This window comes from Engraulis encrasicolus, chromosome 19 (assembly GCF_034702125.1).
Source record: "Engraulis encrasicolus isolate BLACKSEA-1 chromosome 19, IST_EnEncr_1.0, whole genome shotgun sequence".
NCBI lineage: Eukaryota > Metazoa > Chordata > Actinopteri > Clupeiformes > Engraulidae > Engraulis > Engraulis encrasicolus.
In genome coordinates, this window is record NC_085875.1 from 46,267,204 (window position 1) to 46,292,427 (window position 25,224).

A 25,224-nucleotide genomic window follows, 5' to 3' on the forward strand; every position below is an offset into this window, starting at 1 on the left:
GTTTTCCACCAGTGCTAGTGTTGAGAGTGTGATGACATAAAAGAACAAAGCACACGCTAAAAGAGGTCAAAGATGACTTTAAAACATTCACGTCACTTTTATTGCATTTCAATTTCAAAGTGTCCTCCTCCTCTGCAAGCAGACACAAAGCCTGTTCAGACTTGAGACTGGCAAAAAAACAAAACTGCTGGATCGGTCCCATAGTTCAAAAAGTATGGTACAAAGTGTGCACGGGTGTTGTTGTAAACAAGACCAGACGTACTGAGATTATTATAGCAGTTATAGCAAATCGCACTTATTGTTGTGAAGAAAAAAAAGTTAGTTCATGGATGAAAGCAACTTATTGGTTGCTTGCATCTATTTTTCATTCCAGCGAATGAGTGTTTCCACATGAGGAAGTGAAAAGTGCTTAAAAAAAAGTTTCCCTAGACTTACACCCCAAAAAGGAAAAGAAAGAAAAGGGAAAAAAAACACCACTTCCGAGTAACACTATGAAACTGGAAAAGGAAGGACTTTTTGAAAGCGAAAGCGCCATACAAATCAGTACACAAACAGTTAGTGACATGATGATTTGCATAGTCCACCAGTTATGTGCACTTGTTATATATGGGGACGAGGACACTACACGTCAAAGATCAAAGTTGGTATGATATACAATTCTGAATTCCCTTAAGTTTTAGATTGCACACTAGACATAAACAGCCAAAAAACAAAAACAAAACAAAAAAAGACAACCGTGCAAGACCTGTAACAGCATACAGGAAAAGTAAAGAAAGAAAAAAAAAAAGAACACCCAGCCACACAGACACCAGAAACGCAGAATGGGGAAGGGACCAGTCAGTGTCGCTAACTCACGAGTTCGACAAACCACACCGAGGTTGGACGCAACAAAAACAGCTCACACATTTACACCTCACCGTACGTACGCCCGGTCTGAATCTTAGACCCCACGGCAGATGCACCGTTTTGATCCCATCTACCCCTACCCACTAACACACAGCCAGGCACCTGTTGCTGTGGGGCTTTCCCCACCGAGCCACAGTTGGGCAGTAACATGGGGGGGATTAGAGAAGGCAGCTGTGAGAGGGCGAAATACAACAACCAACGTGTGCTACGAGCGACTGCATGGTCAAACGTGACTACTGTACAGGAAGTCATGCAATTGGCCACGGGCCGCTAGGCAACGCCTCAGGCACAACGGTGAGAGACTTTTACAAGAGTAGCAACGGCGCTAATGTCCCACTGGGAGTTAAATCATCACTGCAGTGTAGCGTCGCTCCAAAGGAGCCGTCGCCTTCTACTACACGGTCAGTTATACGTTAATACACAGAGAGGGAGTACTTTTTTTTTTTTTTAAAGGATGGCGATGACGATTCATGATGTGTGAACACCTCCTTTCCTCCCTCACTGATCAATTCATCAAAGAACCAGTTCATAGATTTGTACAATTGTCAGAAACAAAAAAAACAAGCACATATGAAGGAGTTAAAGGCCATGTGACTTTGGGTAAAGAAACAAACAAAACAAAACAAAATGTTAAAATAAATGTCATTAATGATATTCTTACTTTTTCAACACTGAGATGTCCTTTAGGTTTTGGGGGGTATAAATTGATAGCCTCTATATATGCAAAAATGTGGTTTTAATACTATGATACGTGATAGGAAGACAGACGTAGGAGAGAAGAGGAAGGGTGGGGGGTTCCGTTGCTGTGAAGAGGTCAAAGGTCATCAACAGCACTTGTTCTTCCATCCTGCTCCCGTGTTGCCACTGTTGAGTTCCATGTGCTCCGCTGCCGGCTCTTTCCCAGGGGTCTGCAGGAAGAGGAAGGGGAGACCGTGGTAAGTTTATGGGTCAATGACGTGTTTTTGGGCTCAGACGTCAGGTGGTACTACCATGGGCGTAATTTATGGGGTGGTTGGATGGGTGCGTAGGTTCTAGGTTCCAACAGGTAAACTATAGGATCAAGTAAGGGGAATTCGCACACCTTGTATGCCGATGCAATAGTGTCCTTTTATTGCATGTTTCGAAAAGAAAAAAAGTGCTACCCAAGTGAACAGTGCAAACGTTTCGGTCCCATTCAGACCATCCTCAGTGTATTTTATTGCTTTTGCACTGAGGATGGTCTGAATGGGACCGAAACGATTGCAGTGGGTAGCACTTTTTTATTTTCGAAACATGCAATAAAAGGACACTATTGCATCGGCATACAAGGTGTGCGAGTTCCCCTTACTTGATCCTATAGCATACCACTTATATTAGTAACAAATACGTATAATGCAAATATATGAACCCTAGGCAATTTGTCCCCACAACTTTCCAAACCAAACCTACACTGTTGGGGGTATTACTACAGCTAATGCTCCTAAATAATGTAATATAATGAATATGCTTCTTAGATAATCCTCCAAAAACAAACAAACATACATTTAATCCATACAAAACAGGCATTAGCTGTGGTTGCACCACCCTGGTGTGTGTAACCACTAAAACGCCAAAGTAAATATTTCACCTTTTGCGATGTATAGCCTAACGGCAGGGACACTTGTAAGAAAATTGAGCTAACCAAAGCCAGCGAAATTCAGTAGAATTTTGTTGTGGCGGCAAATCAAATTCAACATTTGTGCTGAACATCTGATTGGCTTGCGTCTGCGGAATTCGCTTGCAGTGTCATTGTAAAAGTGAAAGTTACTTAAACCCCAGCTTCAAGTTTACAGAATGTATTACGTCATCAATAAAACCTTTCCAAAAGTTTGAGGTCAGGTTGCTTTCTGAGGAAGACAAATTGGACTGAGAAAGTTGAAAATCCTGCTATGCATTCCCTCTGCCCCATTTTCTCAACACAGGTGACTTCCCCTATTAACTGATAAATCCAGGCATTGTCTAGTTCAGTGAAGTGGCTAGAAAAATATCAGAACATTTACTTTCTCAACCTGGGATGTCCACCTTTGGTTGTTTTACAAGTTGTGCCTTCTTAGTGACACTACTTTGTGTATAACCATCAAACTCAGCAGACATGGGTGAATAAGACATCATAGTAAACAACAGTGTCGAGCAGTGCCCAATGTAATATTATGGAGAGTCACCTGACAGTAAGCTCAGCATCAAGCTTTGAGAATTTATGATGTCATCTATAAAAACATGTGGGTGTGTGCCATTTCACGTGCTTTGCCTTAAGCTCATGGTTCAGTGCAAAACCACCAGCCAAGCAAACACAAGTCAACCCAACTGCCTCAACAACACTAACCTTCATTATATCTCAAACCTGAGTCATCTCCATCACGCCTTTCTGAATCCATACAAAGACCAATGTATCACCAAGAACAACAGGGTGCGATTTCAAAGGTAGCCCTGCTCCAAATGATAATCCCTGCCTTGTCATGGTTCTAGTGCTACCAGTTTTTACCACAAAAAAGGTGTTAGTCTAGGTGGTGGGGGTGGTGGTGTCACTCATGTCTGATCATCATTGGAAAGGCTTTGCTGCAGTTTCATATGATATGAAAACCTCTATACATTTTTTGTTGAAGCAACTTTAGAAATGACATTCACAACTCAAAATCTTTATATTTTCAGAGGGTTTAGTCAAGGTGGTAAGAGCTTGTTGTCTAGGTGGCCTCCTTAAAGTCCTAGGGCAGGGATGGGCAACTGGAGGCCCCGGGGGCTACATCTGGCCGGCCTCCTCATTAGGAGCGGCTCATAGAACATACTTAAAGAAATAATGACTTGACTATTTTTCAACCCACTACTGAGTCAATCAGTTGAAATTATACTGTTGGCCAACAGAGAACCCTCCTATTCATTCCAAACAATTTCAGCAGTCACTGAGCAACCAACTGCACCTCAAATCTGCAAGTTGCAGTCAGATCTGTGGCCATCTGGCCCTCCGATGTTGACAATGAAAAAATGTGGCTGTCCTTATCATGAAAGTTGCCCATCCCTGTGCTAGGGCAAACCGTGAAGGAAGAGGGGTCATTTCACCACCTACCTTGTTCAGGATGTCCTCAGCCAGAGTGAGGAAGGCCTTCTCAATGTTGATGTTGGCTTTTGCACTCGTCTCGAAGAACCTGATGCCATGCTCCGTAGCAATCTGAAAGCAGAGAAAGAGTGTGGAGATGAAAAGAGTTTTCTTATGAATGCACTTAATGGATGACAGAGATCAGTGTTTGGCCCATCCTCCTAGGGTAGCAGTGTTGCCAGATGTACGATAATTATTGAATTTGCACCATAGTTTTGTCCCCTGTCTGATAAAGACATGATGTACGATAATTTAAAAAATTTAATTCAGTTGCCTGGTTCAATAATTTCAGCCCTAAAGCCCCCCATAAATGATAATTTTGAGGTTTTGGTACAATAGTTCAGCATTCTCCATCTGGCAACACTGTGGGGTACATTCCATTATCATAACTCCTGTCCTCGACCTGTGCTCGGGGCCCAGCGCTTCACTGATGCCCCCCGCCTCTGTGGAGAAAACAATTAAGTTTCCTCGCTGTCAGCCTAGCCACAACAGCTTTGGGTGGACTTTTCCCCGTTCAACACCCGGATTGCAAATGATAAAAATGACCTTTGAATTGCGCTTTTGCGAGATGTTGAATTAAACTTCTGTCACCAATGACGTCTTGCAATGTTATTACCAGGCCACAAGCACAAGGCAGGACGGGAGTAAGGATCATGGCAAGAATCCCTAGATTATGTTGAAGAACACCATAAAGAAATGCCCCAAGATGGAGACACATCATAGTGATCAGCCTGCACCACCAGGCCACACTGACATGAAATAAGCCCGATTCAGTTCAACCTGGTACGCTTCCACCCAGTAGAAACCTCCCTCAGTACATTGAAACCATGTTGTGAATTGAATACATAAAACACATTCGATAACAACAATCATTTAGTTCAGGGGTGTCAAACTCAAATTGATCGAGGGCCAAAATCAAAATATGGAACGAAGTCGCGGGCCGAGCTTAAGATTTATTTTTAATAAATGGACTAGAATTGTGCAGGCTCATAGCTTCATTTCACACACACTGGCACATATTGTGTTGCATAGGAGTGTGAGCTGTGTCATTGGCTTGAACCTGCTCATACTTCTGAGAAACACCTAATTTCATGTTCAAGTCTTGGTACACTACATTAACGATGTATGAGGGCCAACTGTAATACACATTTGAAATGATCTCGCGGGCCAAATAAAATGACTCCGTGGGCCAGATTTGGCCCCCGGGCCCGAGTTTGACACCCCTGATTTAGTTCATCACAATTATCTACTGTGACTATCCACCAGGAGGACCTTGAATCTTTACAATCCAATCTTCTCTTTGGATCCTTGGTTCATACAATACACTTTAAGGTATAGTTTTACTGACTTTACATTCATTTTGCATTATTATGCATTCAGTTATATTACTACATTGCCTGGTTATCACCAGACTTAATCACAAGTGAGATAAGTTCTGGACACCTCCCTACTGTACATCCCGTACAGGGTGTGTGGTTTACCATTGACGATGGCTGTTTATTGGGCGTTACGAATGTGTATAATTTGGCATATTGTAGCCATAGCCAATCGTGTCAGTTGTATATATTCAAACAAACAGCAATCATTGCCTTTCCACGCCTCCCCACTCTCTGATTTCCATGCTGTCTTTCAGATCGGAACGATTGTGCAAAGCAGCATGGGATTTCCTAGGCTAATTAGTAGATCCAAGTAGGTGTACTGTATTTACCTGTTCCCCTCTTGCAGTGGGCACCACGCGTTTGTCATCCATGTCACACTTGTTTCCGAGCAGCATCCTCTCCACCTCCTCACTGGCATGCTATTGGATCAACAAGTAAGTATTACATTACACTCAGATGACGCTTTTTATCCAAAGCGACCAACAGTCATTTACAGGGTATTGGGTTACTAGCCTGATTATCATCGACGTTCAAATCTCTTCGAGACTTGGTCTGACCTGCCTCCCTTGGTTTGCTTATCGACAAAGTGGGAGGAGTTCCCGTATTTGCAGGAACTCAGAAGGACTTGCATTGCTCTTGACCTGACTAGTTGCAACGCTGAAAGTGTTGCTTCACTAGGAGGGCACAGCCTGGCCAAATGGTTACAGTCCCTGGAGCAGTGTGGGGTTAGGTGCCTTGCTCAACCTGCAACCTTCTGACCAGTAGGCCAAGGCTGCCCACAAGTATTAAAACAGTTACAGACTTGTATAAGATGCTAAAAAGTCAAAGTCAAGGATAGCAAATGACAATCAAGCTTTTACTCCGGTGTAATTGAGGCAATGGCTACAGAAGACAGTCATTGGATTTAATAGTACATTACTTATTTAAGGATGATTTTTAAAATGGCACTAAAAATGCAACTTGCAGTTCTTCTGTCATGGTTGCCTGATTATCATCGACTTTCAAATCTCGGAAGGTGTGCGCGTCACTAGGAGGGCGTGGCCTGGTTACTGTCATGCTCAAGAGTACTTCAGCCATGGATGGAGAGCGGTAAGACCCAATAGAGGGCAGTCATGGGTAAGCGGTTATTAGGGCGTCAGACTTGTATCCCCAGTCCGACTCCCGACCTGCCAGGCTGGTGGGGGGTGCTCTTCCTCCAAGATTGAGGTACCCTGACCATAGACCCGCCACACTGCTCCCTTGGGATGTCATTGGGGCTGCTCCCTTGCACGGGTGAGGCATAAATGCAATTTCGATGTGTGTACTGTGGAGTGCTGTGCCACAATGACAATGGGAGTTGGGAGTTTGCCGGGTGGGCTTTCATTTTCACTTGACATGATGATGCAAGTGAGGGAGCTTAAGGTGGTGGTTTGCGTTCGTTGAAACCACAACACATATTCAATTAATGATATTATTATTGGTTAAAGCTTTGCTTAGGACCATACATTCAGAGGCATTTTTTTTAAAAAAAAGACATCAATTCATAGCTCACTGCTGAGAAATCATTTTGTATGTGAAGTTTGTCAGACCAAGTTCATAAGAGCTTTGTGGTGATGTTTAGGGCGGTATTAATGTACAGGCTAGATATGGATGCAGTCTAGGGGCCCCAACCTGCCAGGGGGCCCCTGATTGCCCATAAGTGAAAAAATGCAGAATAGTGACAAGATGCAATATTGAAAAAAATCATCCATTGGGTTGAGTACAGTTGCTAGACACGATATCCTGAGTTTCTAGCTTGTAATTATGACACGGCCTATGTACATTTTTCGCAAAATTTGCCTTCTGTTGGGCCTCACAGCAACCTGTAGCCTAGGGGCCCCAGGCCATCTTAATCCGGCCATGGTATGGCCTAACTATTCGAGGACCAGTTCATACGGAAGCAGACACACGACTCTCAGAGGCAGCCCTAAACAATAAGGCACTCACCTCATCAATATTTCGCAACCATTTGGTGATGTTCTCAAAGCTTTTTGTGTTGGTGATATCGTAGACCAGCATGATCCCCATGGCCCCTCTGTAGTAGGATGTTGTGATTGTGTGGAACCGCTCCTGTCCTGCTGTGTCCCTGTAAGCAACAGTTATTACGATTAACATCTATTTTTATTTGACCTTTATTTAACCAGGAAGATCCCACCGAGGTATGAAACCTCTTCTTCCAGGGAGTCCTGGCCAAGACGGCAATAAGACAAACAGAGAGGGCACATGCATAAGACTTGAAGACAAGCAAAAAAACAAAAAAAAAGCACATGCAAGGATATGGATAAGCCATACACATATCAGACATGGGCGCAAGAAGATAGACACTAGACATAGGCTAGCAAGCAAGGCAGACAAGCACTAAGCAGTAAAAAAAAAAAAAAAAAGTGAAAAGAAAAGCAAGCACACAACAGACAAAGCTTATTTGAGACACAAAATAGTACCACAGACATGTTTTCTATAAGAAGGGCTTTGATAACACAGACTGGAGAGACCGTACAACTAACAAAACAATGGGAAGATGAACAACTCTTTAACAAACACTGCATCTCAACATCACAACTCTGGGAATTGTGCTGGCTATCTCAGATGTTAATTTGTGATGTTGTATAATGATAACTGTCCGTGCTCATACCATATCTGTAGCTTGATCTTCTTTCCTTGCAGTTCGACTGTCTTGATCTTGAAGTCAATCCCTGGAACAACGCAGAGCAGGGATGTCAAACTCAGGCCCAAGGGCCAAATTTGGCCTGTGGAGCCATTTTATTCGCCCAGCGAGAGATTTCAAATGTGTATTACAGTTGACCCACATACACCATTAACAAGACATGAATATGAAATTTGGTGTGTCACAGGCTGTGCAGACACATTTGAACTACCATGATGGGAAAGAATGTGTGAAATTTAACTATGATTACGAAGTGCATAAATGCACAATTTTAGTCCATTTAAAAAAAAAAATGTTGAATTTGGCCCTCGACTTCGTTCCAGATTTTGATTTTGGCCCTCAGTCAATTTAAGTTTGGCAGAGCATTTCGAGAAATTTTGTTTACCCACATTGTTTTGACTGAAAACACTGAAGAGGCGGGCCACTAAAACCCGTGAAATGTTGAACTAGGATAATGCACGACAAGAAGAGTATTATCTGACATATTACCTATTGTGGAGATGAAGGTGGTATTGAAGGCGTCGTCGGAGAAGCGGAACAGCACACAGGTCTTCCCAACCCCCGAGTCTCCAATTAGGAGGAGCTTGAACAGCAGATCGTAGGTCTTTTTTGCCATTTGGAGACCTTATACAACAACACCCTGTCAATTTGCAAAGGGGGAAGCACAATTGTAAGCAAATGAATGACGTACGGATGACACAAAATCTTTAAATCAGCAAACCCTTGTCATCTCGACATGACTTGACACGTCAGCTGCTCTGATGTTTGACAACTTCGTTGGGCTGGTTATTATAGACACGAATACCTGGCATCGAAATTGAAAGGTTTTAAGTTACGGATGAGGCTGGGGCCCCCGTTCTCTGCTGGGGTTGTTTTCAAACCATTCACTAACTCAAGAGAAGTTTGCTTCACAAAATAACGAGCGCAACACAAGCAATAAATGCTAGCTGGCAAATTGACTTACCAATGAATCACCAAGGCGGAGGATCTGAGTTCCAAAAGTCAGCTAGTGTGCGTTAGCCTGTGCGTCAGGAAGTGGCTAGAACTAGCTATCAGAATCAAGTCATCGCATGTAACTTCGCTTGGTAGAAACAATTCATCCCTTATATTTAGATTCTGCGCAAGTTGAAAGCTACAAAACCGTGTCGGTCCGCCACCTTAAATTAGGGAACAAAGATGTCTTTTACCGGGTTGTCGAGTTAGCTAGCTAGCAACCTTGCCAGCTAAGAACTTGGTGTACCAGCTCCTGGAACACTGACACTCCGACAATCACGCGCAGAGAGGATACTCTTTCTTACGCACCAAGTCGGCAAACTGATAGATATGAAAAATCGTTGTGAAAAGTTGCCTACGTCGCCTCTGTACACATAGAGTGGCTAAACTGCTTTGAGCTAATGTTAACTTTCTTAGCTAACTAGGAAGTGAAAAGACTGCACCCCGAGACACTCCAGAGAACTGGTGGCCAGATGAGTACAATTAACCTGGAACGACGTATTGCACAAATGTAGATGTCTTCAACAATATTAGCCTGTTCATCACCATACTTGTTCATACGTAGGAATATGTTCACACTAGCATCAATTTGGAAATTGTGCCTATTGAACAAATTAGCTTGCATTCCAAGTTACACAGGGAATTGCAGATAGTTGCGCCCATCTGGCAACCTCAACACTGGCCACTTCCTTTTTTGGAAGTTTCCTGGGCTGTACTGCCACCTATTGGTACAAAGTCAATATGTTTTCACCATTGAGAGTAATGGATTTCACCAATGACAGTTAGGTGTTTCACCTAGTTCTAAATTGAAAGGATCATTCAGGTTTGATGAACACACACACACACACACACACACACACACACACACACACACACACACACACACACACACACACACACACACACACACACACACACACACACACCTCTAAAACCAGAGTCTACATATCATGAGAGAAGAAGACTTGGGAAGAACAGTGTTGGGCAAGTTTGTGAAAACTGTATTACTGATTGCATGTTACTGCCTATTTAAAGTAATGTGTTACATTACAATATTAATGTAGGCCTACATAAAATATACGGCATTTGACTACTTTGCATTACTTTAGTTACTCTCACCAAAATAACAGCAAATATAGATCTACGTAGCTATTTACAGTGTAAATCATGCTTATGAGTCATGACTTTTTTAACCTCCCATCCAGGAGGTGTGTCAGCAGCAGCACACAGACTAAAAACTAGTAGGTTCAGGAATATCTTCTTTCTGACCACCACACTTAACACCATCAAAAATCCAGGTTACAGTAAAATGCATGTTAACTACTGTAACTAAGTAAATATTACAGCAAATGTATTTTTCCCTGTAATGCCTTACATTACTGTGTTAAAACAAAAAGTAATGCATTAGGCCCACAGCAGCCTAATAAATTACTTTTGAAATGCGTTACTCCCATAACTGGAAAAGAAATAGCCTACTAGTCCAGGTAGAGACTCAAAAATACCCAAAAAGGAAAATAAATAACACCCACAGTAAACAGCAAAACATTCATCATTGTGGTATATTGTGATACCCTTGTCGTGATATAAAGTAATCATGTGGTATACAATCTTCTCCATATTGCCCAGTCCTAATGCCTAGAGTAGAGAGAGATATAATTAGGGAGATAAGAGAGAGAGAGAGAGCAGTGCAGTAATTATATCAGTCTAAACTCACTGACCTGTCAACACTATGAAGAGTGAGCGATATGCCCATTGTGTGTGACAAATACTGGGTATATGATTCCACATTTTTTTTCTTCACTTAAAATGTTATTGATGCATTGTTTGAAAGGTTGTCCAATGTCCACCTGACCATACTGGGGTGTCGATAGCCCCCCCCCCCCTACTTGTCAAGTTCAACTGCAGTACAGAATGTATGTGGGCGTGGTTGCAGTTTTCGAATAGGCGGGAATACAATGCCCTCCTCGATATTTTACACCAATAGGAAAGGAGAAACAGCACAGGACACTTCATTTTAGGAGGAGTGTGGTGTGATTGACAGTTCAGTTAGCCAACCACTGCGAAAGAATTCGCCTAGCAACTCCAATAGTCCTTCAATGAGGGCTTGGTTGTAAGGAATTCATGTAGTGATAGTAATGGCAAGGTTTCTACCTTAGTATGCTCGTGTTTTGGACAATTTTTGGCCGTTCTCGGCCTTTATTGTTTTAATCGTAGCTGTCACGGAGAAAAGGGTGTCATTCACTTCGTATCCATAGTGCAGTTTTGACATTTATAAACCAACTGGGGAACCTACACCATAAGCCTTGCGAATAACGTTAAGATGCCGTCTACTTCGGTGGAGGGATCATCTGAAGAAGGTGACCTGTTTACTGTGAAACATGAGCTGAAAACCAGTAAGTGTCATATCATACATATACCTATGCTGTTTCTGTTTAATTTGGGCTTTGAGATATGCGAGAAAGGGCATTGTTTTTGGGGAAGAGACTGTATTAGCAGCGCTAGCAAACCCAGTGTATTGACAGTGAACTCCTTGGCACGGTTGAGAGTGCAACGTCCAGGAGCAGCAGTCGCACTCTGGGACTCTAAACTCCGAAAGCAGAGAGGCTAATTACGAGCAAATGTGATTGTCCTGCAAAGTGGCGTGGACATGCAAAAGACGAGCACGATTCGTGTAATCTGACAGATTCGTGCAATGTCAGAGCTAGCCACGTTGCTATGCTAACTGTTCAAAACTTGCCTAGCTCAACTCACTGCCCGTGCAAAACGCAACGCAGTGGAATTTAACACGCTCGAAAATGTGCAACTGCTGGATTGAGTTAATTGCTACGGGAAGCACAATAATGGGTCGTTTTTCTGTCAGGGCGTAGATGTTGTCCTCTTCTAGTTCCAGCAAGTATTAGTTAGTTTGTCCAGTTCTGTCTTACGTGGTCTGCTCTGCTGCAAATCAGGATACAATGTTGATGGATTGGATACAAATATGCAACGATGGTTTTGACAGAAAGAAGACCCCCATGCCGACGCCTAGGTTTTTTTTTGTGCAAAATACCAGTGCTAGAACTACTGCAGTCAGCAAACTTGTCAAATTTGATGTCTCATCATCATTATTATTTGTATTATTACGTTTTTATTTGTGGAAAGTCAGAGAATTTTGCCTGGTTTTATCTTACTGTAGTGTTCCAAGATAGGTTACAGTTCATGATCCCAGTTTGCCTATTTGTTCCATCAAAATAAGTGTGCCTTTATGTTGCGTAATATCAGACATCCTCCCCGGTATGTCTGGTTGCAGGCAGCCTTTCTACAGTCCAGCTGGTATGTGAAGGATGAAACGTGTCAGAGTAAACTGGTACCACTGCATTCATCACCCAGAATGGGTCCTATAGCTGACCCGGGACAGAGTACCGTGGTGATGATCACATGTTTAACTATTAAGTGGACCTCCCATATTGCAGTAAATGTTTACAAAAGTGTGATGTCTGATGACTGTTTGATTTACAACGGTGCAATGTCCTTGAAATTTGAATTGACATGATGAGACTGTAGCCTGCACCACATTTCAAACTCAATGAACCCTTTGCTTGTAACTTATGCAATGGCATCTTACATCCAGTCTCCATTGAAAATATATTTGCTTCCCTGGACAAACCATGAAAAACCAGGACAATCAGGGCAAGCCGGGATAGGTAGCAAGTCTTACATTGTCACAATTCCTAAAGGACAGGTTATAAAGACTTTGCTCGTAGTCTTCATGTCTAGTGGATGAGAGAACTCCCCCCTACCCCTTCAGCTTCAGTCCTGAGGGAGTATTCTGTGCAAAGATGTGAGATCAAAAAGGCAGAACATGACCCAGTTTGGCTCCTGTGTCTGTGTGTGAAACAAAGAGATTGGAAGAGGCTGTGTGTGTGTGTGTGTGTGTGTGTGTGTGTGTGTGTGTGTGTGTGTGTGTGTGTGTGTGTGTGTGTGTGTGTGTGTGTGTGTGTGAGTGCGCGTGTGCATGTGCGTGTGTGTGTGTGTGTGTGTGTGTGTAAGTGTGTAAGTGTGTGTGTGCTTGAGGGGAGGGGGGGTAGGATTGCTGTGTGACTATGGCTCTCTCCAGATGTGCTTAATCTAAGTTGCCCTCACAAGCTCCACACCACCACACTGCCGGGCATTCAATTAGCCATGGCTGTCACTCTCCCACGCCCAAGTCACCCCCAACACTCCTGCCAGACACAGTGCCAACAGACAGGCACACAGATGGTGGTGTGATGCCCAGATTATAACCATATGCCCCGGCCGACCTAACACGCACTCCCTTCAGTCAGTATGTCTGTCTGTCTGTCTGTTTGTCTGTGTCTGTCTGTCTGCTTGTCTGTCTCTGTTAGTTGGTCTATAGGTTAGTTAGGCTAGTCAGTTTGTTGTTTAGTCAGTCAGGTTTTCTGTTATTTACTCAGTCACTTCGCCTGATAGTCAGTCTATTGTTCAGTCAGTCAGGTATTCTGTTAAGGTCTGTCAGTTACTTAGCCTGTTTGTCAGTCTGTTGTCAGTTAGTCCCCATTTAGTTAGTCTGTGAGTCTATGAATTTGAGTCTGTTTTTGCATTAGCCTGTGTGCCAGTCAGCTTGCCAGCCAGCCAGTCAGTCAGTCAGTGCTTCAGTCCTACTGCGTGAGGTCTAGCGCTGAGCAGAGCTGTTGTCCCACATGCAAGGCAAGGGGAGCGTAGCTGAATGGCTAGCGCAGTGTTACGAGTGAGCAGCAGGCAGACGGAGAGTGTTGGGCTATTAATAAAGCGTTAATTTCCCACCGGGGCCCCGCACTGGGTGACGAGGGGGTGGGGTGGGGTGGGGTGGGGTGGAGTGGGGGGGTTGGGGGTGAGGGTGTGTATGTGTTATGCAACATGAACCAAAAGTTTTCCTAGAGCCGCATGCACGCAGGCACGAACGAACACACACACACACACACACACACACACACACACACACACACACACACACACACACACACACACACACACACACACACACACTCACAAACTGAGCAGTTACCCCCACAGAGACTGTGTGTGTGTGGCTGGTTATGGATGTACATCGTGCTGCTGGTGTGTGTGTGTGTGTGTGTGTGTGTGTGTGTGTGTGTGTGTGTGTGTGTGTGTGTGTGTGTGTGTGTGTGTGTGTGTGTGTGTGTGTGTGTGTGTGTGTGTGTGTGTGTGTGGAGAGAAAGGTGATGATTTGAGAAAATTAGGCAGAGATGTGGATAAGATTGTCCAAGCGTGAGTGGTTCCCTCTCTACCTCTGCTATCAGATTTTTCACACACACACACACACACACACACACACACACACACACACACACACACACACACACACACACACACACACACACACACACACACAGAAGAGAAAGAGAGAGTCTTTGTCTTTCTCTCCCTCACATAGAGAGAAAGGGGGAGCGTAGGAGAAAAGCAGAGAAAGACAGAGATGGAGAGATGGCTGATCATGTGAGATTGTTCTCTCTCTCTCTCTCTCTCTCTCTCTCTCTCTCTCTCTCTCTCTCTCTCTCTCCACGTTCAGACGAGTGCTGGCTGGCTGTCTCATGTCCGTGCTCTTCTGCAAGGTTTGACAGCCGGAGTGTGTTCACTCCACTGGCTACACACACACACACACACACACACACACACACACACACACACACACACACACACACACACACACACACACACACACACACACACACACACACACACACACGGTGAAACATGTGCTTGAACTGGCATTCTTGAGTGAACTCTCTCTCTCACACACACACACACACATACACACTCGTTAGCTCACTCTTCCAACAATACAAAGCAGCCCTCTGACATCTGACATGCTAGCTGCGCTGCGCTATGCTGCACTATGCTGTGCTGGCCTCCATGCCTGCACAGGGCCGGTTATAAGCATAGGCCGGCTAGGCGGTCGCCTAGAGCGCAATGTGAAGAAGGAGCGCCGAAATGGCGCTCTCCGATGCGTAATTTTGCGATATGGAGGTTTTTTTATGAAGTCGCAATCAACAAAGCGTGGCGAAAGCGCTCCTCATGGCAAAGCGCCCCTCAGCCAATAGTAATATCGCTTTCAACTGTCTCTGGGAAGTCTGTGAACCAATAAACAGACAGTCCTGAGAAAGGGGGCGGGACGAGTGACAGCGTGCGCTCTATTTTGAATTTGGAGATTCCTTCGAGAGACAGAGGGCAAGCGCGAACAACAATGCTGCTCTGCTGGGTGGAGAACTGTTATGTTCTCATTAAACCAGTCATTGCATGATGCAGGAGTTGCAGAGGGTGTTTTGGAAGTATGTGGTTTAATCAGCAACCGTTTGTGGTAATGTAAAGCCTAATAGTTATGAGGCTACTGTTTGGAATTAGAGGGAAAAAGAGCTTTGCTTTTGATCTGAGAAAACGCTAGTTAGCATGCTAACATAAAGTAGCCAAGTAACTCACTAAGCAATGAAAATCCAGTAAAGTAGCTGTTAGTAGCCTACTCACTACACCACAACCTGCAAGCTTAAAAAAAAAACATGACATATATACTTGCTTAGGTTGACCAGCAATGTAAGTGATGTAGTAAGACTGGTGCCATGTTTAAACAAGTTTAGCTGCCATATCTCCCTTCCATCCACTTGAATGAATTACCTGCTTTGTTGTAAGCTTAACAAAAACATTGTTTCCAGACCAGAAATGACATATAGGCCTACAAATAATCATGTAAGAGAGACCATGACAGCATTGTTTTCATGCTTTGTGATGCTGTAGTAGTGTAGACAAGTGAGGCTATCAATGCAGACCTCCTTTGGCCTATTGTATCACATGCATTCAAAAGCGTGACAGCTTTTCTCCCTTTCTCTCACCCTGTCCCTCCGGTTCAAACACATAATAGCCCCCTTCTCATCCTCCCTACTCACAAATGCACCACTATTTCCAGTACAGAAATGAAATGGTTTGGAATCATAGACCAGCACAATGTAGCTTATTAAAATTGTTATGCTGCATGCTTTGTGATGCTGTAGGTAGTGTAGATAGGCTATCATCAGACCTCAAGACCTCCTTGGCCTATTGTCTACACATGCATTTGACATGCAAAATGTACTGTACCACTCTCCTCATTCATTCCATTTTACAATTCAAACACATTGATAACCTCCCTCTCATCTGGGGTTTGGGCAACCACCACCATTACATCCAAGAAACACAGTGAAGGTACTTTCACGCGACTCAATCTGATGTGTTGGTCGGCTGTCCAAAGAACCAGAAATCCATTTGATGCAACAGTTATGTTCTTGATGCTATTTAGTTAAGCTTACCGGGGGGGGGGGGGGGGGGGGGGGGGGGTGGGGGGGGGGGGGGGGGGGGGGGGGGGGGGGGGGGGGGGGGGGGGGGGGGGGGGGGGGGGCGCGCGCGCCAGAACTCAAACTCGCCTAGGGCGCCAAATAAGCCAGAACCGGCCCTGTGCCTGCATGTCTCTCTCCCTCCCCTGCACCTCCCACTGCTGCAAGCATGCAGGCCTGACGCTTCTCATTCCTACACACGCCTAGCACAACAATAACATTATCATGCATTAATAATTATTATACACTGTGCACACTAGATAATGACGACACAGTGTACAGGCTCAATATTAAGTCGCTATTAAGAATCATCAATCATTAAGGTGCCCAGCTGTGAAGTGGTGGAGAAATGCTTTATTGGTCTCTAAGGAGAAGAAGGTCATTAACATTATTGTGCATTAATAATTTCACACACACAGTAATAACAGCACAATGCAGGCTCAAGAAGATGCTGGGTGATCTCAATAGGTTCTTCCACTCATTTTTGCTGTGCTGTAAAATAGTACTTTATTCATGATGAATGTCATTAACACTCATGCTTTAATAATTTCATACACTTTTATTCAAACATGGGTCAGTCAATGACGTTTTAGTAGTAGCACACATCAGGGTGGTGCCACCACATCTAATGCCACCATTGTATGGATTATTTTTGTTTTGTTTTTAGTGGATTATCTAAGAATGGCAGCACATTAATGACCAATTGCTAATTCATTTATGGACATTAGCTGTGGTTGTACCACCCGACGCCTGACATCAAAAAACACAATTGACCCATATAATATATAGTAGATAAACACAATACAGGACCAAGAAGATGCTACTGATGTGTCTTGCCTCAGTAGGACAATGTTGCTCTCATCATGGTGCTGTGCTGTAATAATAAAGGGTCTTTATTGATCCAGATGGAAATGAACATCATTAATTCTGCATTGATGCGTTACTCTGTATCAATAATTTTTACATCGAGATAATACGCAATAATACAAGCTCACCCTGAAGCTGCAGAGGATTTTTGTTTACTTCATTAAGATGTGTTTGCACTCAATATCATCCTTCCTGTTGGATAGTGAAGTAGTGGAGATGTCTAAGTGATCCCAAAGGAAACTAAAGCCAATAATGTTACCATCACAAATTACACACAGATAATCTACACAGGTAATACACTCATATCGCATGCATGCACCCACACACACACACACGCACACACACACGCTCGCTCGCTCGCTCACTCGCTCTCACCTATAAATAATATTGCTGAAGAGCTGTGTATCGTCAATACACATATGTCAAATCTGATTTGTGCACACTTGACTTGCTGTAATAACAAAATAGTTGTGCAAGAATTACCAAAAATATCACAGATAATACATGATATATTAGGCCCATGTTGCAGAAGGGATTTGTGTGCACTGCACAATTGTACATAGTTGCGCTCATCAGTTCTAGTTTGTGATATATTTTGTTCTCTTTTTGCTGTATGGGTGGTTGACGTTTAAGGGCGTAACGCAAAAAAAAAGTTTTTCAAATTCCTGAAAAAATGATGGATAAAAATTGGGAAAAAATAGAAAAAAAAGAAAGCACTTAGTGGTCTGTGGAATTTCACCTTATTTTTGCCATTTTTGGGAAAATGTGTCCTGCATCAACACATAGCATAGGCATGTCACACCGCAGGAAAATGGAGTCACACCACAGGGAATTCACTGCATTATGGCCATTTTAATCCTTTTGTATACATGACTGACATCTGAGCTCATGCTAACTTGATAATGATATTGTGTTTAATCTTAATATGTGTTTTCATTAATAAAAAAACTTTTTTTCCTCCTATAAGAGCAGTCACACCACAGGACACCATAAAATGAACCTAAGCATTGCGTGACAGAAACATTGCAATAAAAGACATATTAAGAGGTTAATAGTCACCTTAAACTTCCACAGCACTCTCCAATAACTGAGATACTGACTGGTTAGGAGCCAGTCTTTAAGACCCTTGTAGTTGGCCTTGCAGCTGCCCATTCACAAACATTGACATACATGTCACCCCACAGGACGCAATTTGTGTCACGAAATTGAACTTGTAGTTAATATTACTGTCTTGAGTTTTTTCCACATTCACATATCTTAATCTAAAGTTAAGATTTATGCAATCATGCCAAATGCTTCATACATTATTCAAAATGTTGTTGGTTAATTTATATATATATTATTATATATTGTTTCATTAATGTTACAGTCACACCGCAGGAAATTTGACATATAAACCTTTACATAAATCTTAACACAAATGTTTCTTCTCATCTAAGACTAATATGAAACATAATGTACCACATCTTCTTTCATTGACATTTGTTTTTTAAAGGAAAATTACAGTTTTGTAGGTTTTTAACCAATGTTACGAAAAAACAAGGCGTCACGTCTCCCACCCATATAATAATGCCGTAATGCATTAATCGGCCTAGTTCTGCATGCACAAACAATATTGCGGCAGTAGGATTTTAGTTCAGTACATGGGACAATGTTGCCCTTTTATTTATATATTATTTTGGCCCCATTTTATTTAGTATCCTGCTGTGTCTGAAGTGTTCACCAGGCTGTGTGCTGCACTTTTTGTAGGGGGTGTGAGTGAAGAAAAAGAGCCATTTGTTGTTCTCTGAGAATTGGTCTTGATACCCCCACACACATGCAAAGATGCACACAAATGGCCCTATCGTAGCTATAACGGTAGGGCACTGGGCTGTTATGCCGGTGACCTGGGTTCGATTCTGGCCCGGGTCCTCTGCCGATCCTTCCCCATGCACACAAATGCACATAAGTTTTGTCACCGGCTCACAGAAAAATGTGCCTCAGTTAGACTGAAAAGTTTCGGACAAGGTGTGAGAGCGCTAAAGGAAGTCAGCCTAGATATATCTTATCAGAATCTGTTTGAGGTGACAAAAATCTTTCACCGACACTGTCAGCATGTTTGTAACAGAATTTTTTTTATGTGTTTTTGTGTGTCTGTCTGTGCAGCCGTGCAACGATATGAATTAAGTCTATGATGAACCCCACGGTCCACACTGAGTCTGAATTTGAGTTCAAACTAATTGTGTGGTCGTTGGTGCTAAAACAATGAATGCAAAATGGCTAATTGGCACCCAAGTGGTGATGGAGGCTTGAGTCAGTGCTGTGTGTGTGTGTATTTGTCTATGTGAAATTGTTTTGTGTATGCACGTGTGTATGTGTTCCACTGTGTGAGCACATTTCTGTGTATGTGATGCATTCATGTACTGTATGTGAGTGTGTGTCCTTCTGTGAATGCATGTGTATGTGTATTCATGCTTGTGTGCACCTCAAGCATGCACCTCTAATGATAAAGATGCCCTTGAAGGAGAGAAGAGGGAATAAAGGGCAAACATGGAGGTAATGAAGGATATTTCTGCTGTGTGTGTGTATATGAGTGTGTGTGTATGAGTGTGTGTGTCTGTATTTGCTTCAGGGCAGCTTTGGCACACTCAGTTGCATCATTCATGATGTGCCCATAATGAGCCTAGCTGCTGCAAACACATCACCTCCTTTTTTCCTTTCTTTTTTTTGTTTTTCGTTTACTTCACTTCTCAGGATGTTGTTGCCTCAGTGTGAGGTATAACAAGATTCTGTTGACACGGTTTAAAAAAGCCAGTTCGGCAGTCACCACCATGCTGACTTCTGGGCTGGAGAGGCGACGGTGCTCAGGGACGGGTCAGGAGAGGTTTCATTACTGCAGTGTTTGTCAGGGTGAAGAGAATATTTTGTGCTGAAGTTACTTTCTTGGATTTTTTTTATGTTCAGAAATTTTCTGTGCAATTGCTGTGAATTTGCGAAACTTCTACCTTGAAAATCTGTAGAACTTACTCCATATTTCTCTCTCTCTCTCTCTCTCTCTCTCTCTCTCTCTCTCTCTCTCTCTCTCTCTCTCTCTCTCTCTCTCTCTCTCTCTCTCTCTCTCTCTCAGCCAACTTGACGGGCCATGTGGAGAGAGTCGGCATCGAGAACTTTGAGCTGCTGAAGGTGTTGGGTACTGGAGGTGAGTGAGAGAGAGAGTGACCGCTGTGCACTAAAGAAAGGAGGTCAGCACACTGGCCTCATTTACATCAGACATTTAATTCAGAATGAATTCAATTTAATTCTGAATGAAGCTTAATTCCGCTTTGAAAAAGTGATGTAAACTCTTCCCAATTCGGAATTGAAATGCAAATTCAATGTAAACTCAACGGAACTATTTAATTCTGAATTATTAATTCGTAATTAAATACGTAATGTAAACATAGCCACTGTTGCTCCTCCCAGTTTATTGTACACAGCATTTAGATCAGACTGATGTGTGCAATAAACTGGGAGCGGCAACAGTGTGCGGACCTTTTTCCTTTTTTTTTTGATCGCGTTCAGTCCATCACCTGTTAATATGGATGTGCGCACGCACACTCCAAACGCTTAAAGTGACAGCTGTGGACACTGATTGGACTCTCAAGTGCCTGAATGTCTGGCCTTGAGCCACATACGGTAGACTTCACTATAAAGGGTCCTCCTGACGAAATAGTCTTAAATGTGGACTTGGACTTATAGACCTCTGATGCCAAGGAAACTATAACCGTAGCCTCTTGCACATGCACCTGGCAGCGTGCCCGTTCACTCATTGGTGTAAAGACTCAACTACAGCATAGCAACATTGCTATGACATTACAGGGAGCCTTAAGTAACAGACTAAGACGTAGTCATTACAATTTTGGTGACGGTAAGGTTATAACATAGGCTCTGTGCAAAGGGATTAAAGACCATACTAGAGTAATGTTATAGCAACTTCCCAGAGCCATATATAACATACTGTATGGCACATCCTTACACAGTGAAAAATATCAGAATTTATTTAACTCTAAGAGAGTATTCTAGGACCAAATAGTTAAAGAGACTTTCTAGGTGTTGAATTAACACTGCAAAATTGTCTGTATATAAAACAAAAAACAGCAGTTTCACACTCCACTGTCCATTGATGATTCAGTTTTTAATTAGGCTGCTTTCAGGCTGTGGCTGAGTGTGTGGACCTCTTTTAGGTCGGGTACGCCATGGAAATGAATGGCCAAGGTGAATCGCACTGCACATTTTTTCTTTGTCAATTGTTTTTCGTTATGCACCGAAAAGGGAGCAATTCTGATGTTTTATCTTTTGGGGGGAAAAGTGCAAATGGCTGAAGTAGCTGTTTTCTTCATGTTTTTTTTTCAGTATTTTCGACACCACTGAGTTCCTCAATCACCTCTTGATTTCCGTTTCCTCCTTTTGATGCATTCGCAGACTTGTTAAATGTTGAATAAGATGGTTATCGAGTGTTTCATAGTGAGGCACTGGCCCACTTGTCAATCGTGCACTTTTGTTCAGCTTTTTGGTTAAATAATTGAAGACTGCCTGGAACCCTCTTGCTCTGTATTTCACAGATTGTTAAAAGAAAAAGTGTGTGTGGTTCTTGCCTTTGGTTTTGCTCTTTAAGGATTACGCCATGGAGGGTGGCAAAGTGAATCCAGAAGTGGCTTTCAGCCTCCCTACAAGCCACAAGCCGTACAAGCATTGTAATGTTGCACAATGTTAGTGTTAATAATATAAAAGTAATTATTCTCTTTATACATTTTGTACATATGGCTATGTTTGCTAGTGCTCTGTGGCCACATGCTTTTATAAAGCACTAACCACTGGCTTAGTGCATAGTGTTTCTCAACAGGGATGCTACAGCCCCCAGGTAGCGTTTGGGAGCCCTAGGGGGGCGCTGAGAAGGACAAAAGTTGAGAGGGGTGCGGTGCTTAGTTGCCATTGGAGGGCATTAGTCCGTTTTATTTTTAAATACTAAGGAGTCATTGTCAGGCTTTGATGAGGTTAAGGTAGCGTTGGGAGGCTTATGATTAGGTCCAAGGGTGTTTATTCAAAAAAGCTTGAGAACCACTGCTCTAGGCTCTAGCAGTTTGTGCTGTTGCCAAGTGTCCACTGCTGCCAGTGCCAGCCTTGTTATATCCTGTTCTGCCAGAAAACAGACGAGAGGAAGAGTTGGTTAGTCACAGGCTGTGGTGTGAGTGAAAGATAGGCAGACAGACAGACCTGACTGACAGACACACTCAGCAGACTTGGCAGTCAGATAGGGCAGTCAAAACAAACAGACCGACAGACAGCTAGACAGTCACTCAGTCAGTGTGTGTTTGCAAAGCCAGACAGAATATAGACAGTCTATCAGTCAGTGTCGGCCAGATGGCAAGGTAGTCAGGGGCAGGCAGGCAGGCAGGCAGGCAGGCAGGCAGACAGGCAGACAGGCAGGAAGGCAGAAAGGCAGACAGGCAGACAGGCAGACAGGCAGACAGGCAGGCAGGCAGGCAGGCAGGCAGGCAGGCAGGCAGGCAGGCAGGCAGGCAGGCAGGCAGGCAGGCAGGTTAGAGAATCTGCTCATGGCTTCATGGGCCACCTAAGTCCCGCCCTGTACTTCCTGACCATGGGGCAATAAGTTGCAAAAAAATGGAATGGAAGTGAACGAGGTGAGTCCTGGTGGATTTTTGGTCCGTAGATGAAGTTCCAAGGTTTGGATTGGCGTCGTAAAACCACTCATTTCAAGCCCAGTAATTATTTTTTGACTCCCCATGCCCCATGAGGTGACAGGAAGGTGTGGAGACTTGGGTACCCCATGGGAAATGGAGGAGAAGATCCTTTTCCCCCTCACCTCAGTACGGTACAGGCTGGCTCAGCTACATCCCCGTTGGACCCCCCCAGTACAGGCTGGCTCAGCTCCATCCCCTTTGCACCCCTCTCCTGCTGTGGCCTGCATGTTCCTCTGCTAGTGCAGCTCAGCTGGAGAGGAGCCCCGGGCACACAGCTCTGCTCTGCACCGCTCAGCGCTCTCCCTGTTCTTGCTGATTGTTCTCGTCAGGACCGCCAAACACGATTCTGATGTTGTTTGTGCAAAACTACAAAACTTTTTGCTGAGACAGAGAGAGACGAAGAGAGAGAGTGAACCAAGCCAACAGAAAGCATCAATTGTTCCTGTAGCCAGGGCCCGCGGGCAGAGCTTCAGATGTGGAGAGTTCTAGCTGTGCCCGACTCCAGTCTAGTATTTCAGAGTTTTTTTTTTCCTCAAAAGGGCCCCATACCTCTCCCAACCTCACTGTGCTAGCTTCAGCACTTTCAGATCTTCAGATCTATTCACCTTTTCTGACATCCGTCTTCCTCAAAGGCAACTTTTGATTGTATGTTAATATTTTCAAGGAAAAGATTGTTTTGGGAAAAAGTTATCAAGATTTTTTCACCAAGTTATTTGTGTGAACGGTGAATTCTGGAGAGAAACAGCTAAAGACACAGTGCACCTTTTAACTGTAATCCTTCGGCCCTGTGACGCAGCATATGGCAAGGTGTTCCTGACTCCAAAAGTTACAAAGATTTTCTACAAAGTTATTTCTGTAAACGGCCCTTAACCATAACTCTTCTGCCTGGTGTCGCAGCGTATGGCAAGGTGTTCCTGGTGCGCAAGGTGAGCGGGCACGACGCGGGCAAGCTGTACGCCATGAAGGTCCTGAAGAAGGCCACCATCATCCAGAAGGCCAAGACTGCCGAGCACACGCGCACCGAGCGGCACGTCCTGGAGCACATACGCCAGTCGCCATTCCTCGTCACCCTGCACTACGCCTTCCAGACAGACACCAAGCTACACCTTATATTAGGTACAAACGCGCTTAAACACACACACACACACACACACACACACACACACACACACACACACACACACACACACACACACACACACTAATACTGTGTTACAGCTTCCAGACGGGCACAAATTCCACCTCATGCTGGGTAGTACGGCTGACTAGACACACCCAGACACCTACACGTATACAGTAGTACACACACATACGCACTGGCACACATGCAAACACACACAGTCCACACAGTGGCACAGTCTGGCACAGTCCAGCACACTTTCTAAACACGCGCACACACACACAAACACACACACACACACACACACACACACACACACACACACACCAGCGCACTGGCACACACGCATGCACTGACACACATACACACGCGCACACCGCACACACTTGGCACACACCTGGCACACATACTTGGCTCGCCCACATAAATACTGACTCTCTCTCTCTTTCTCTTTCTCTACCTTTTTTCCACCCACCTTTCCTCTGTTTGTTCTGTCTATCTCGTGTGCCTCTCCCTCTCTCCTTCCCTCTCTCCTTCTTTCTCTCCTTCTCTCTCTCCCTCTTTCCCGCTCCTCAGTCTCCCTCGCTTCAAAGCTGCCTTTCTTCTGCCAAAATGAATGAGGCCGCCCACTTAAACGTTTTATTGTCCTCGCACTGTGTACATTTGTCTTTCCAAATAAATAAAAGGCGGTTGATGTTTAATCCGACATTCGTTAATCATTATCGGAGAGACTTGAATTTTTAAAAGGACAATTTTCATCTTTTTTTCAACATAGCTGCTCGGTTGCGCAAGCTACCCCTGGTTGGACTGGACTGGTTAGCAAGAGCAATATGATTCTGACATTCCAATTGGCTGTGGCGGCTGTTACCGTAGCGCATCATAGCTCATCTGCCTAATATTCACTCAAGTCCAACGACAAAGTCGCTCAAATCACCTCTAGTCGCCCAAATCGCCTTTTGTCTCTTAACTGGCAGCGACTCAATACAGAGTCAATTCGCCTTTGGCTAAGCCCCGCCCTCTTTAGTTACAGTTGCTAGGTCGGACAAATAAACTTTCAATGCTGAGATATCAACGTGATTTATGCAGTGACTGCAAATCGCAGCCGTTATT

General features: G+C 43.8%; 2 protein-coding genes across 3 annotated transcripts in view; one reads left to right on the forward strand and one right to left on the reverse strand.

Annotated features, from left to right (window-relative positions):
• Positions 1 to 73: 73 nt before the first annotated feature.
• On the reverse strand, positions 74 to 9,544 carry LOC134435540 (ras-related protein Rab-10-like). The gene is made up of 7 exons (XM_063184589.1): positions 9,042 to 9,544; positions 8,567 to 8,717; positions 8,045 to 8,105; positions 7,360 to 7,498; positions 5,724 to 5,813; positions 3,986 to 4,087; positions 74 to 1,814 (listed from the first exon to the last, which is right to left on the reverse strand). Exons 2-7 carry the CDS (start codon positions 8,691 to 8,693, stop codon positions 1,731 to 1,733), a joined length of 603 nt encoding a protein of 200 aa, XP_063040659.1. The 5' UTR covers positions 8,694 to 8,717; positions 9,042 to 9,544; the 3' UTR covers positions 74 to 1,730.
• A 1,639-nt stretch (positions 9,545 to 11,183) lies between these two features.
• The window catches only part of rps6ka5 (ribosomal protein S6 kinase, polypeptide 5), a 72,644-nt gene continuing 58,603 nt past the window's right edge, over positions 11,184 to 25,224 (forward strand). The window contains exons 1-3 of one of the 2 annotated variants that reach the window (XM_063184591.1): positions 11,184 to 11,463; positions 20,381 to 20,452; positions 23,892 to 24,110. In XM_063184591.1, the coding sequence (XP_063040661.1) occupies positions 11,391 to 11,463; positions 20,381 to 20,452; positions 23,892 to 24,110 (364 nt within the window). In that variant the 5' untranslated portion in view covers positions 11,184 to 11,390. Of the gene's footprint in view, positions 11,464 to 20,068; positions 20,164 to 20,380; positions 20,453 to 23,891; positions 24,111 to 25,224 lie in introns of those variants that run through there. The other variant, XM_063184590.1, reaches the window with a different exon arrangement.